The 13,811-nt window shown below is 37.4% G+C and overlaps 1 protein-coding gene across 1 annotated transcript; it reads left to right on the top strand.

Moving 5' to 3' along the window:
* The first annotated feature begins 2,696 nt into the window (after positions 1–2,696).
* On the top strand, positions 2,697–8,830 carry tcf23 (transcription factor 23). Its single transcript, XM_042503718.2, has 4 exons — positions 2,697–3,477; positions 4,187–4,339; positions 6,689–6,853; positions 8,444–8,830. Exons 1-4 carry the CDS (start codon positions 3,310–3,312, stop codon positions 8,576–8,578), a joined length of 621 nt encoding a protein of 206 aa, XP_042359652.2. The 5' UTR covers positions 2,697–3,309; the 3' UTR covers positions 8,579–8,830.
* The last annotated feature ends 4,981 nt before the right edge of the window (positions 8,831–13,811 follow it).

Here is a 13,811-nt window from a genome sequence, read left to right as displayed (position 1 = left end):
CTTTTTAAAACCTGAGCAATGTGGCTTGATTTCTTTCAAAAACATCGGAAATCGCCCCCAAATTATCAAGGAATTAGTAAAAAGAAAATTACCTGAAAATAATAATAATTTTAAAAAAATTAATAATAATAATCAAACATAAGAATTTTGTAACATCATTTTTAATATAATTATTATCATTCTAAATATGTTTTTTTTCCCCTATACATTTTTTTCCCAGCCATTTAAAAAAAAATTTTTCTAAATCTACTAATTTCTTCCAATATACGGAACCTTTTTTTTCTTGTTTTTATCAAGTTACTCATTGCATTTTTTCTCATGTTTTTGAAAGAGATCACATCAATTTGCTCTGGGTTCAAGGGTTAAATAGTTGCAAAAGGCATCTGGAGGCAGCAGCTTTGAAGCTTTGAAATCAGATGCTTGTTGTGCAGGGGTTCTTGACCGTTTCGATGTTAAGGCCTCCCAGTTAGCATTAGCTCATCTAAATACATTTCCTAACTTAATGCATAATTAATATAAATAAGTAACAATAATATTAAAAATAAATTGCAGCTGAGCTTTTGTCAGCTGGTCTGCTCGTCAGATCTTTTTTTTTTGTGTTAGCATTAAGCTGGCAAGCAAGCTACTTAGCTACATTCTGGTTTTACAATTACAGCAGAAAGATGGACATGGCAAACAAGATTTTGGTATATATATATATATATATATATATATATATATATATATATATATAGATATAGATATAGATATAGATATAGATATATAGATATATATATAGATATAGATATATATATATATATATATATGTGTGTGTGTGTGTATATTGATATCTGATATCACTGCTTTAATGTTTTACACAGTTGCTAAACAGTTGGTATATTTGCTAGCATTGACTTTACATTATCACTGACTTACTTTAATTTGCTAGTTTCAAGCACTAAAATTTTACAATAACTACGGAGACTAGAAGCACTGTGTACTTCTATTGATCTAAGCCTGAATCACAACTATGAAGTTTAATGTCTTCAAAAGGTTTTTGGCATTCAGCACTTTGATATGTAACCATGAGAGTTAACAGAGTTAAATCATGATTGCTGCTCATTGTGTTGATCTTGAAGAAGCCGAATACAATCTGTAATGCTGTTAGACAAGTTTTGTGTGACGATGATTTACTTAAATGATGAAAATGGGTTAGGGTTAGGGTTTTGAGTTGTAATTAGTAAAGTGAAAGATGTTTCACAATGAGGGCATTCAAAATGTATATCACAATAAAATACCAAGCTGATCTTAACTTTTTTAAACCCTTTGAAACCATGGGAAATTAGCCTGATTTAAAAAATTACCTGAAAATATATTAAGAAATAACAATAAAACAAGCAAAAAACAAATGGAAAAGTAAAAAAAAAACAAACAACAAGAAACAAACAAAGAGGGACATGACCTGGAAAAATAATAAAAATAATTTTTTAAATGTACTTATTTCATGTCTTGTCAAGTCGTTCACCGCTTTCTCTCCCACGTTTTTGAAGAAATTAAATCAACCTGCTCAGGGTTCAGATGTTAAAGTATTTGTGAAAGGGGTCTAAATGCAGCACAAGGAAAGTGATGTCAATCCAGGTTTCAAAGGGTTAAACTATGCAATCTAAAATGAATTGCGTGTCTGCTACCATTCCAAGATGATTGTGACAGTTTTCTATCTCTGACAAAATAAAACCTACTTTGACTAGTCTGTTGTCCCTGCTGTTACTTTGTGCTTCTTTCACAGTTCACTGTGTTTGTGCTCTATTCCCAAAGTTTAGTCTATAGAGGAAGCTGAAAAGGCCAGTCTTATTGTGAAAAGCTTGACTCTAGCAAAGCTGAAAAGCTGATTCTGGTTCGATGCATTCTTCAAAGCCATCATGACGTTAACATTCAAACCTTATTTTAACCATAAAGATAACTGCACGTTTAAACCACAGAAACACTGCTACTGGGTTCACACGATGGTGGACAGTTTAAGAGACAGCTGTCGTGTTCCCATACTTCCTGTTTTTTTTGTTGTTGTTTTTTTTCCTCAAAATAAACATTCAGCAGAGGTTTACTTAGTTTTGGGGTCTACTTAACAAAGTTAAGAAAACAGATTATGGTTTTGGTCAAAATCACTATGTTTGTTACTCATGAAAAGTCACATGACGCACTGTTACATGGTTCACAAAACTTGTTAACTTTTGTCTTTTTGGACACAAAACAATGGTCTTCTGGGTAAAGTCTTGTACTTGAACCAATCGTTTTGTGGACTTTCTTGCTCTTTAAACATCATTTGCTCTGATAATGACACAGCCCAGTGTGTCTCACACACTAAAGGGTGCATCAGTACCACACGCTGAGCGCCACTAAACCAGCGCTGGTATTTGACGAGTTTGGAGTGAGAACACGTTGATGGGAGTTGAACTACGGTCACAAAATGGGCTCAATGAAATTCAAAATTGCAGCTCAAGTCAAAGTGACCTCTCCCCGATCTTTTCATGCGATCACAATGAGGTTGTTATGATGCTGGGATACCCTGAATGTCTTCAACAAACCAAAAGGCTCTTCCGCCTCTCTCTGGTCGTGTTCAATGTCGCACTGCCCCGAGCTTCCAGTCCCACCCTTGTCCAGTTGTTAGCAGAGCTTTGAGTTTCCCAAGCCCCCCAGTGCCCTGGCTCGGGACACCCTCCCAGTGCTGCACTCCCCCGGGCCTGACTGCCTGCCTGCCTGCTCCTCTTGGCAGCCAAACAGCCAGGGGAGGATCAGGACGACCGGGCGGCTGAGATAAGGACCACATGAAGTTCCCCACATTACCTCACCCGATAAGGAAACAAGCAGAGACAGACGGAGAGGCAGAGAGAGAGAGGGTCAGACTGGGAGGATTCTCTGGATGGACGGTGATGCGCAGAGAGTCAGTCGGGAATTGTGGGGTTTTTTAGGGGTCTGGGTGGAAGAGGGGACCCACAGAGGCATGGTGAACTCTGGAAAGAAGCTTGGAGATGCCTGCTGGTCCTCTGCAGCCACAGAAGAGTGTGTATGAGATCGGATGAGGGATTTCAGCTGTTCTCGAGCCAGTTTTTATATCTACATCAGACTTTAAAAAAGATTTCAGATCAGATGGATAGATGACCCCAGACTGTGTTCTGTAGTGTTTTTACCAAAGCACTTATTGGATGATACTTCCACTACAATCTCCAACACGGGAACGCAAACTTCCATCCAGCCAATGAAAATAAACTGAACAAAGGTGAATTAAGTTCTCAAGTCTGTAGGAGAGTCTGCTGCACCGTTTCAGCAGCACCAATGGCGGTGAATCCTCTGAAAGGTCTCATGTCGGTTGCAGCGAACCACCAGCTGGACTCCAGCTCCGCAGCCGAGCCGCAGAGGCAGCAGCCGTGTGCAGCCGGCAGCACAGCATCCCTGCTCGGACACAGGCAGAGCTCACGCAGCAGCCGCGAGCCCAGGAAGTGGGTGAGTCTACAGCTCATGCATGATTTGGGATTCAAAGGCAACTGGCCATTAATAATCCTGAGCAACCAGTGGGATATTGCCACAACCTTCATCATATTTGAACTTACACTATAATGAAATAAGAAGAATAGCGTGTGAAACATTTGCTTAAAACTTGTTTCCTAAATGAAACAGGTCAAATGTAATCTCATTCAGCAAAACTATGGGTCAGTGTGCTTCCGATTTAGGAAGATCATGCAATTTTTCACAGGTTAATACACAGATTGTTTATTTTACTTTAAAAGAATCTAGGAAACTGATTGCCTAGAAAATCCAGGAAATTACAACTATTAATCTTGATTTACATCAAAATAAATTTGTTGAAATTAAGTCATATTTACTTGATTTTGTGAAGTTGTGGCAACTTAAAAATGATGAAAAAAGAAGACTACAGCAGACTACAGCAGGATACAGCAGTAAACCAAGTAAACTTAACAATTAAATATAAATTAAACATAAATTAGGACTAACACTTTTTGAGGCAATTCGTTTAAGATTACAAGATTATTTCAAGTTAGATGAACTTTTTAAAGATTTTAAAGTGTAGCTTATTAGCGTAAAGACTTGATGGGAACATTCGGAGGACTCGACTAAAGTTATAATAATTAAAACTAATAATGAATGATATTTAAGACTTTTGGAGGTTGCATGTGGTTTTTTTTGCCTGCAGGAGCAGTCTGTGTGTGGGTCCAGGTCCAACTCTGGATCTGGTTGTGGGTCTATGGTCCAGTCCAGGACACTGAGGGGTCAGCACTCCCCTGAAAATGCAGCGCGAGAGAGGAGCCGCGTACGCAACCTGCGGCAGGCCTTCCACAGCCTGCAGGTGCGGCAGACATTTTTCCATCATTTGAACGCAAGCTGTTGCATGTTGATGAATTCAATTTTTAAGCATCTCGCATTGTGTCCAAGAGGGACATCTGACCATGTCCCTGCTGGTCAGAAACCTTCCACCTCCACGAGGAGAAGAAAAATACAGTTCTTCCTCAGTTGCTTAGACACAACTAAGACTCACACCCAGCAGTGCAGAAACTGAACTCCTGGGTCCAAACTTTGCCCTCAGACAGCACACACAAGCTGTCAAACACATGCTACATGCATGACTATTTGTTACATACCAGAGGGATTACAGGAATTTAAAACACTGCTATCCAAATGCTTGGAATAGTTGTTTTTTTTTCAGAGAAATCATTAAATATTGTAAAGTCACAGCATTGATTATCCAGATACCTGCACCAGAAACTCCCACAGTGTGAGAAATGGACGGTATTATAATAAATACCTCTTACATTAATGGTTAAGTGAATAGTCATACTGACAAAACATGCAAAGAAGAGTCCATACACAGTAAAATAGCCAACAGAGTGGTGAAGTTATGAGTCCTAAAATGCGGAAGTCCGTCAGCCTTTTAGCACTTCGGTTCCCTCGTTTTAAAGTCTGTGGGCTTGTGAATGTGTTTTCAGTAAAATGCCTTAAATAAGGTCTGTGGTTTATACAGGCTGAACATATTTAGACATTTTTTTTCTACAAAACAGAATATGTCCGTGCGTACGCCGTTTTTGAACTTTTAAGGTTTTACGCATTTTAAAAAAGGGGATTGCTAACAAGTGGCTAAGTGGACTACAGTGTTTATCGGTGACGTCATCACGCCTGACACAGAAACTCATTTAAGTCGGTCGCCCGCCTTTACAGCTTTACAGCAACAGTCACACTCCAGCGAGGAGATTATCTGTTTGGAATATTTTTCAGTTGTGTTTTCAGTGGTGACTTTCACGTCGTGCGGCCACGATGTAGTTCGTGTATAGCCTAACAATAGCTTTTCACTACTGCCGATTTCATTTACGCTTCAAAACACACAAAAGTGGTGTTCATCTGTTAAGATTATCATGCTGAACAAAACATGTAAGTATCATAAACTCGTGTTCATCACAGAGCTTATTTTTGGCGATAATCAGAAATCCCATTAAAAATCCCATAAAGTTTTTTGACGAGGGAACCAGTGCGACGCTTACTTCCTGGCTGGCCTGCAAAAATAAACCATCCCTTCGCCACTCTTTTTACAAAACCTTAATTTCCAAATGCTGCAAATGTTAGTCAGCGTCAGCATTGTCAACATGTCGTCACAGGTCTGGATCAGACTATAATGTCTCATCAGCATCACACATCTTTGCTCTTGCCAGACGATGTGGAAAGAAAACTAACACAATGGATGCAACCATGCAAAGGCGCAGGTTGCACAAGCTGATAGACTCATTTGGAATTAATTTCATCTGAGATGCCTTGTCTTATTTGTTGCGGTCTCTTGCTCTCTGATGTCTTGCAAGCTTCACATTATCAGGATCTATTGCTCTAAAGCACACTGACATGTCTCCAGGTCGACATAATGACCCTGTAATTCTTGTTGGTGCATGAACTATTTTGAGACTCAGCGTTTTTACCTGGAGAAAGGTGTGATCTTTGAGTTTAGGCTGAGATGTGTTTGCTAAATGAACACAGTGCAAAGATTCATTTGGCCACTTCTGTGTGAGGTTTTGCAGAAAGAGTTTTGAATGTTGAAACGTGTGGAGACGGTCTACAGTTAGGGGAAATGTGTGTGTTCCTGTTAGGCAATGAGTTTCTTGTGTTTAACCCTTTTAAACCTGAGCAAATTGGCTTGATTTCTTTCAAAAACACAGAAAGAAGGCAATGAGCAATGCAAGAAGAAATGTTTGAGAAATTAGCAAAGAAAAAATTTGTGAAAGCTATAAGAAAATTACCTGGAAAGTAGCAAAACAACAAAACAAGTAAACCAATAAGTAAAAAAAACACTTTAATCTTATAATAATTGTATTTAAAATATTTTAATACATATTTAAGATAATCTTAAATATAGTTCTCTTTTTTAAAAATATTTTCAAAATCCACCTATTTCTTGCAGTTTGCGGTACATTCTTTGCCAAGTTAGTCGCTGCCTTTCTTTCCTATGTTCGGGTTCAAAAGTTTAAATTCTTGTGAAAGGCGTCACAGCGCATGAAAAGTGATGTCGCTCCAGATTTCAAAGGGTTAAGTAAGTGATTAAAAATTTTCAGATTTGACAATCTTTACTAGCATATTTCTGTTATGTGCAATTTATTTTTAATTTAACAATAATTAATGCAATTCAGTGTTGAGCTGATCCCTCTTCCTCTGTCCTCAGGCTGCTCTGCCCTCCGTCCCACCAGACACCAAGCTGTCCAAACTGGACGTTCTGGTTCTTGCTACCAACTACATAGCTCATCTAACAGAGACGCTGGACCAGGGAGGGACACTGGCTGAGCACGCCCTGCCGTCCAGGCCGGGAGGATACCTGCATCCTGTTAAGGTACGGACAGGATCCAACAACTCCTGAGTGCATGACACTGACTGTGCTTCATATACAGGACATGGCCTGCTGGACATGATAATCATCCTATGAGACAGTAAGGTGAGACAGATCCGACCAGAAAGATTGGTTTAAATGTTGACAGTCACACATCATGAGTCTGTAACCACGACAACATTTCATGTATCTGTCAGGTGCCAGAAAGAAAGACTGAAAGTTGTAATGTTATGACTACTGAAAAACGTTAAGCAACTACCCATTATAAGTGCATAAAACGACAATTATGGCCTTAAGATAATTAATTATATCTATTGATAAAACCTCTAATATTACCTTTACCAACTCATTTTATCAAGTGCATAAATAATTAATATCACCTTTAGACTAATTTTATTTAGGTTAAAGCACATGAAACCACCACATTAGATAACGAGCTAATTTCATCGTGTTATAAATGCATAAATCTACCTTTAGATAACTACCGTATGTTATCTAGTTTTAAGTATATAAAACCACTAACACTACCTTTAGATAAGTAGCTAATTTTGTTGTTTTTTGTTGTTAGAAGTGCATAAAAACGTTAATATCACCTTTAGATGACTCATTTTATCTAAGTTAAAGTGTATGAAACCACAACATTACCGTTAGATAACTAGCTAATGTCATCTAGTTATAAGTGCATGAATCTACAAATATTGCCTTTGGATAACTAATTTATTTGATCTATTTTTAAGTACATAAAACCACTATTACCTTTAGATAATTAGCTAATTTTATCTAGTTATAAGTGCAGAAAATCACTAATATCACCTTTAGATAACTAACTAATGTCAAAAAACTACTATTATTCCCAGTGGATCACTAATTTATTTTATCTAGTTATAAATAACCAAGACCACCTATGACCTTATGACTAGATAATTAGTTAGTTAGTTGTGCATACAACAACATTACCTTTGAATAACTGGCTAATTTTATCTAGTTATAAGTGCATAACTCACTAATATTACCTTTAGAAAACTTACTAATTTTATCCGGTTATAACATCACTAATCAAAATCACTAATATCTAACTTTAGATAACTAGCTAATTTAATCAAGTTTATTTAATAAGACCACTGACTCTATATCCCGAAGATAACCACCAACACATTTTTTTTTAGTTATAAGTACATAATACTACTAATATAACCTTTGGATAGCTAACTTTCTTTAACTCTTTATAGGTACATAAAATCACTAATATCACCTTTGGATAACTAGGTTGTTTTAACTATTTATAGGTACATAAAATCACTAACGTTTTATGAAACTTTTAACTAAACTTTTTTTTTTTTTTAACTTTTAACTTAAATCACTCTGACTTATTAGGGAAATACTTTTTCAAAAATCACTTAAAACTATGTTTTCGTGTTTTTGTTGCGTAGTGTCTACAGGTATTTCTTTCAGGCTACATGTATGAGAGGTGTAACTCGGGACAAAATTAGCATATTTTTACATTCATTCAGATGAGTTATGACTAATTTGTATATCAAATATCAGATTGCTTATCATATCAGCATGAGCCTGGAGTCCTGTCTCTGTCCTCAGAAGTGGCCCATGCGTTCCCTGCTTTACTGTGGCAGCGTGGGAGAGCTGCTGTCAGGAGTCCCGGCCAATCAGATGCCACCTGGACGGGAGGAGACACACCCACTGACCTCCACCTTAGAAGCGGAGCAAGAGTGAAAACAGAGCCTGGGATTGAACTTTCTCCCAGCTACTCATCTCTAACCAGCCATGTTGCTATGAAAGAGATAATGTTGATCTGAAGATGGTGATCAGTAATGACAAGGAGCTAATTTGATTGGTCTCATAGTTGCTGAATATCTGAGTAAACTGGCTTGATTTCTTTCAAAAACATAGGAAGAAGGCAATGAGCAACAAAAGAGAAAATGACCCCAAAATTAGCAAGAAATTAGTAAAAATTACAAGAACATTTCCTGCTAATATATATATATTTATATATATATATATATATATATATATATATATATATATATATATATATATATATATATATATATATATATATATATATATATATATATATATATTTATTATTATTAATTTTTTTAAAGAATTAAAAAAAAACAAGAAAGTTAAAAACGTGACCTTTATAAAAGTGCTAAAAAAAATGAAAATAAACCTGTAACATAATGATTAACATTTTCAAGATAATTATAAATATGTTTTTTTCCTAGCTTTTATTTTGCAATTTGTGGAACATTTCTTACCATGTTGCTAGTTGCCTTTTCCCCGTGTTTTTGAAAGAAATCGCACCAATTTGCTCAGGATCCAAAAGGTTTAAATACTTGTGAAGGGCAGCAAAAGTGATGCTGCTCCAGGTTTTAAAGGGTTAAACAATATATGCATTTTAAACCCTGCTTTAGTAAAAAGTATGGTCAGCACATTGCAATATCAAAAGTAAATGAACTCATTATGCAGTGACAATAAAAAATCTAAATTTTTAGCCCCAGAAAGTAAACGGAAGGCAGACGTATAAGATTTTGGATGGGAAAAAAAACCCACATGGTTGCAGATTTTGGTTTATCTAATAATGAAGGACGGGGGGGCTTAAATAAGCATGCGACTACAAGGCCAGAGGCCATTTTTAGCTCAGGCTGTTGGGAAAGTCAATACATTTTAAAGACCACGCTGCCCCGTGGTTTGATGCACACATAAACCGGTTACTGACACGCACTGCAGAAAGAGGTCCAGATTCACCCTCGTTAAAATTTTCCATCATTATCTGAGCAGTTTGTCAGTTGCGGAAATTTAATACGAGGAAATGAAAAAGCTGCATCCCTTGACTAATAACGCCACAAATCACTACGCGGAGGAACAGCGTGTTGTCCATTATTGTGATTTAAAGGTTGTACAGCGTTTTATTTTTTCAAATGTTACTTTTGTTGTATGAACAACTTCAAGTCAGTTGAAAAATAGAATGTACTATGTTAGGGGCTAATTGTTTTTAATTTAGATGTTTGTGGTATCTCATGTAATCCGTGTGTGTGTGTGTGTGTGTGTGTGTGTGTGTGTGTGTGTGTGTGTGTGTGTGTGTGTGTGTGTGTGTGTGTGTGTGTGTGTGTGTGGGAGTGAGAGGATGGACGGACAGATGAGCAGTGAGGGAGGGATTGTTGTGGGAACACAGCTGCTGTCTGATCACGTCACATCTCTGCCGTAATGACCACTTAGTTCTCATTGCAGCGCCGCCACAGACTGTAACCTTTAACTTTGAGTAAAACACAATCTACAACAACAGCTTGTGTGTGTTTGTTATTACACACACAGTGCCGGAGCAAGCGCATTCAAGGCCGAAGGTCAGGTTCCCTAATAATCTGGCACAGAATAAAACCATGCAATCACTGAAGACAACATGTTTCATCTAGTGTTGTGCCATTTTTTAAATGTTAAAAAGTCTAAAATGTTTAAATGTCTCTTACGATCGTATCTTCTCTTTTGAAACCTGGGCAAATTGGCTTGATTCCTCTCAAAAGCCATGGGAAGAAAAAGAGAGCAATGAGCAATTTAAGAAGAAATGACCCAGAAATTAGCAGGAAATTAGAAAAAAAAAGTAAAATTACTTGAAAATTAGCAAAGAATTAAAAAGAAAATAAAAGAAAATATAAAAAGAATAAAAACATAAACAAAAGAACAAAACAAAAACAACCAAAAAGGTAAAGTAAACAACAACAGGAAAATGACCTCATAAAAAACAAAAGTCAAAAATAAAATATTCCCCTAAAAAAAAATATAAAATTCTGTTTTTATGATACTTGTTAATATATTGTTCTCTACATATTTCCCCTTGCTTAAAAAAATCTAAATCTACAAATATTTTGCAATTTGTGGGACATTTCCTGCCAAATCACTCACTGGCTCAGAAAGCCTTCTCTATTTTTGAAAAACAAAATTTTTTGAGGGCCCCTCCTCCCATCATGGCCGTGGGTAATCAGTCCCCCTCCCCCACAAAGCCCCGGCTATAAGTGGGTAAAAAGCAAAGCTTAAGATAATATATTAAATAAGTAAATATTACTGCAGGTTGCTTGAAAAACACCTTACAATTAAAAAAAAAAAGTCCTTTTTTCACAATATTTGCAGTTCCTGTATCTCATAATTTACTACATTTCCTTTCTGTGTGAGAACACTGTAACTGCAGAAACAAGAGCTCAGCACTGAAATCCACTCCCATAAGTCATGTAGATATGTTTGCAGGGTGGATAGAAGAAGCCTGATGAGAGCCCAGACTAACTGAAATCCTCTCCTCCTTCAACAAGATGGGCTCGGCTCCACGAGCAACAGTCCAGCGTTCAAGGCTAGCACTATAAATCTGTCCAGAGGGGGGCCGGCTGCCCCCGATCTCCAGTGCGTAGTGATGACTAATTTGGAGCTGCTGGAGTTGGACTACTAAGGCAGAGGTTACAGAAGGACAGGACAGTCCAGACCGTGTGGTAAAGTGACCGCAGCAGAGACTGAGGTCAAATGAGAACCAGGACGAGGCTCACAGCTGACTGTGACTGAGCAGATGTACGCTCAGAAAAAAACTGCATTTATAAAGGAAAATGGGAAAAATAAAATAATGACATGAGAAAACAAACTTGCAAAAGGAGATTAAGGCATCATTACCAGGTTACTATACTAAAGGTTGCTACAGTTTTCATGCTTACGCTGACAGATAGTCAGTATAACTTAAAATAAGCCATTTCTTAGATTTAATCACTCAAATTTCAGTGAATTCAACTTTTTTTCAACACTTTTACTTAAACTGACGCCAACATCATTCAGTGCTTTCACTTGAAGGTCCGTTATGTCGAGTGCAGCGGCTTCTAGTGATGCCACTTCATCCTGCTTTCGTCAGCACCTCCACTCTTAATGCCATTTCAGCTTCTTTCAGATTTTCAACTATTTCAAAAGCCAAAGTGAAAATTTAATTGAGAAAATGTATTCAGAAATGCACACAACTTCAACAGTTCACACACAGTTTACTGCACTTCACCAACACACTAAAGTGGCACAAATGTATTGTTGGATGAAACAATATCTGAAATAATCTCTGTCATCTTGACAATTTCAACCTTTTTTCAAAAGACACTTCAGCTTCACTCAGCATTTCAGCTTCTTTCATTCCAAGTAATACAAATGTTTCACTTAAAAATTCTGCTCAGAAAACTTTGCCATTTCTGGTTTTATGAAATTTTTTCTAACTTTACTCCTTTACAAACATTTCTACTTTAAAAAAAAGATGAAAATATGGGTGAGAAGTTCGTTAGTTTCCTCCCACAGGGTTTTGAAGTCCAACTCTTCAACTTTAGCCAGCACTTCAAACCCTTTCAGTTCACCAGGTTCTTCACTTAAAAACAACAACAAAATGCAACGTCTCTAACTTCCACATTATCCACTTTTTTGTCAGCTTCAACACTTGAGGCCTGATTAATCACTTCCACCTCAACAATTTAAGCGCCCATCAGCACTGGAACGTCACTTCAGTTTCAACTCCTGCCGATGTTTTCTTTTAATGAATTACGCTAAATTAAATTCAGCCCGCTCAACATGCCACAGAGGAACAGAACGCACCATTGATGTGATGCATGTGATGTATTTGTGTAGTATATGTCATTTATAACGCCCCATTCTTTAAATATTCGCAGGCTTCCCACACATTTTTACTGATGAATTTTCAAAACTTTTCCATAAAATTTCAGCTGACTGACTTATTTAAGTAGTTTTAAACAGGTAGGCCTATAAACACACACTTACCAGGCGTTTGCAGATAAGCAAACTGCTGGCGCATTTTAATTTTACTTGCAGGTTAGGGATTCCTGCTGTATATGTCAACACATCACACTAGTTCAAAGGGGTACTTCACAAAATGTCATGGCCACGCCCCTTTTTGGGGGTATAGAAAACCGAAGATCCGGTCAACATTATGCAATGTAGCACTAGTTTTAACTTTTGTTATGGTAATGTAACATTTTATGAACATAATTTGGGAAAAAAAATAGCCAAAACAAGTCATATTGAAAACTTTGTATAAAATCCAAACCATTTCCAGGCCTGGAAAAAAGTTTTTCTAGTTTCATAACTTTTACAGGAATTTCATGGCTGTAAGAATCCTGTATATACTTTGAATTAAATACTCCATTATTTACATCAGTTCCGGTTTATCAGAGAAGTTATTATGCGTGCGTCATTGCTTCAGTCATACATTATATCAGAACCCACAATGGTTGCAGGTGCACCCAAGGGAGCATCTCTACCTGCCTTTAAAGTACATGCATGTGTTATTTCCCATGCTTCCATGTAAAGACAGCTATTTATGCCACTGGAACAGCTTCAAGAAAGAGCATATATCCAAACTGTCTGCCCCCTCATCCCCTCATGTTGAGAGATAATCAGCATATTTTCACTATCTCCTGCTCATTATGGCCGGTACACGCTGATTACAGGCTGGATTTATGGAGCGCTCTGAGGCCACACTCCCACTGCTTTGGCCGGGCCTCGGCTGGAACAAGTGAAGTCAAGACAGAGGATGACAGCGAGGAGGAGGAGGATCGCTGAAGGAGAAGGATGAAGAGGAAGAGGGGAAGAGCAGAGAAATGAGAAGTGGAGAAATATAGAAAAGAAAAGGAGAACAAAGGAGGGGAACAATGACTGAAAATGAGGGTAAAAGAGCAAGGGGAGAGAGGCTGTTATGAATCATTTTTATCAGTCTGAGATGAAATTATACTTAACTGTGAGATTTCTCAATGTTGGCCATGTAAGATTAAGCTTGGTTTAACATTTGAACAAACTGAAACATTGTTTCTTCACTTTTTCTCGTTCACTAAATGGCAAGAGCGTTAAGTTTCTAATAACACAAACTACCTCCCTCCTCCTCCTGAGCCTCAGTTAAAGAAATACTTCACCCACAAAATGACCA

The sequence above is a fragment of the Plectropomus leopardus genome, chromosome 16 (assembly GCF_026936395.1).
Source record: "Plectropomus leopardus strain MGB_pleo_1.0 chromosome 16, ASM2693639v1, whole genome shotgun sequence".
Lineage (NCBI taxonomy): Eukaryota > Metazoa > Chordata > Actinopteri > Perciformes > Serranidae > Plectropomus > Plectropomus leopardus.
Note: the sequence above shows the minus strand (reverse complement) of the source record. Positions and strands in the feature narration are given on the sequence as shown.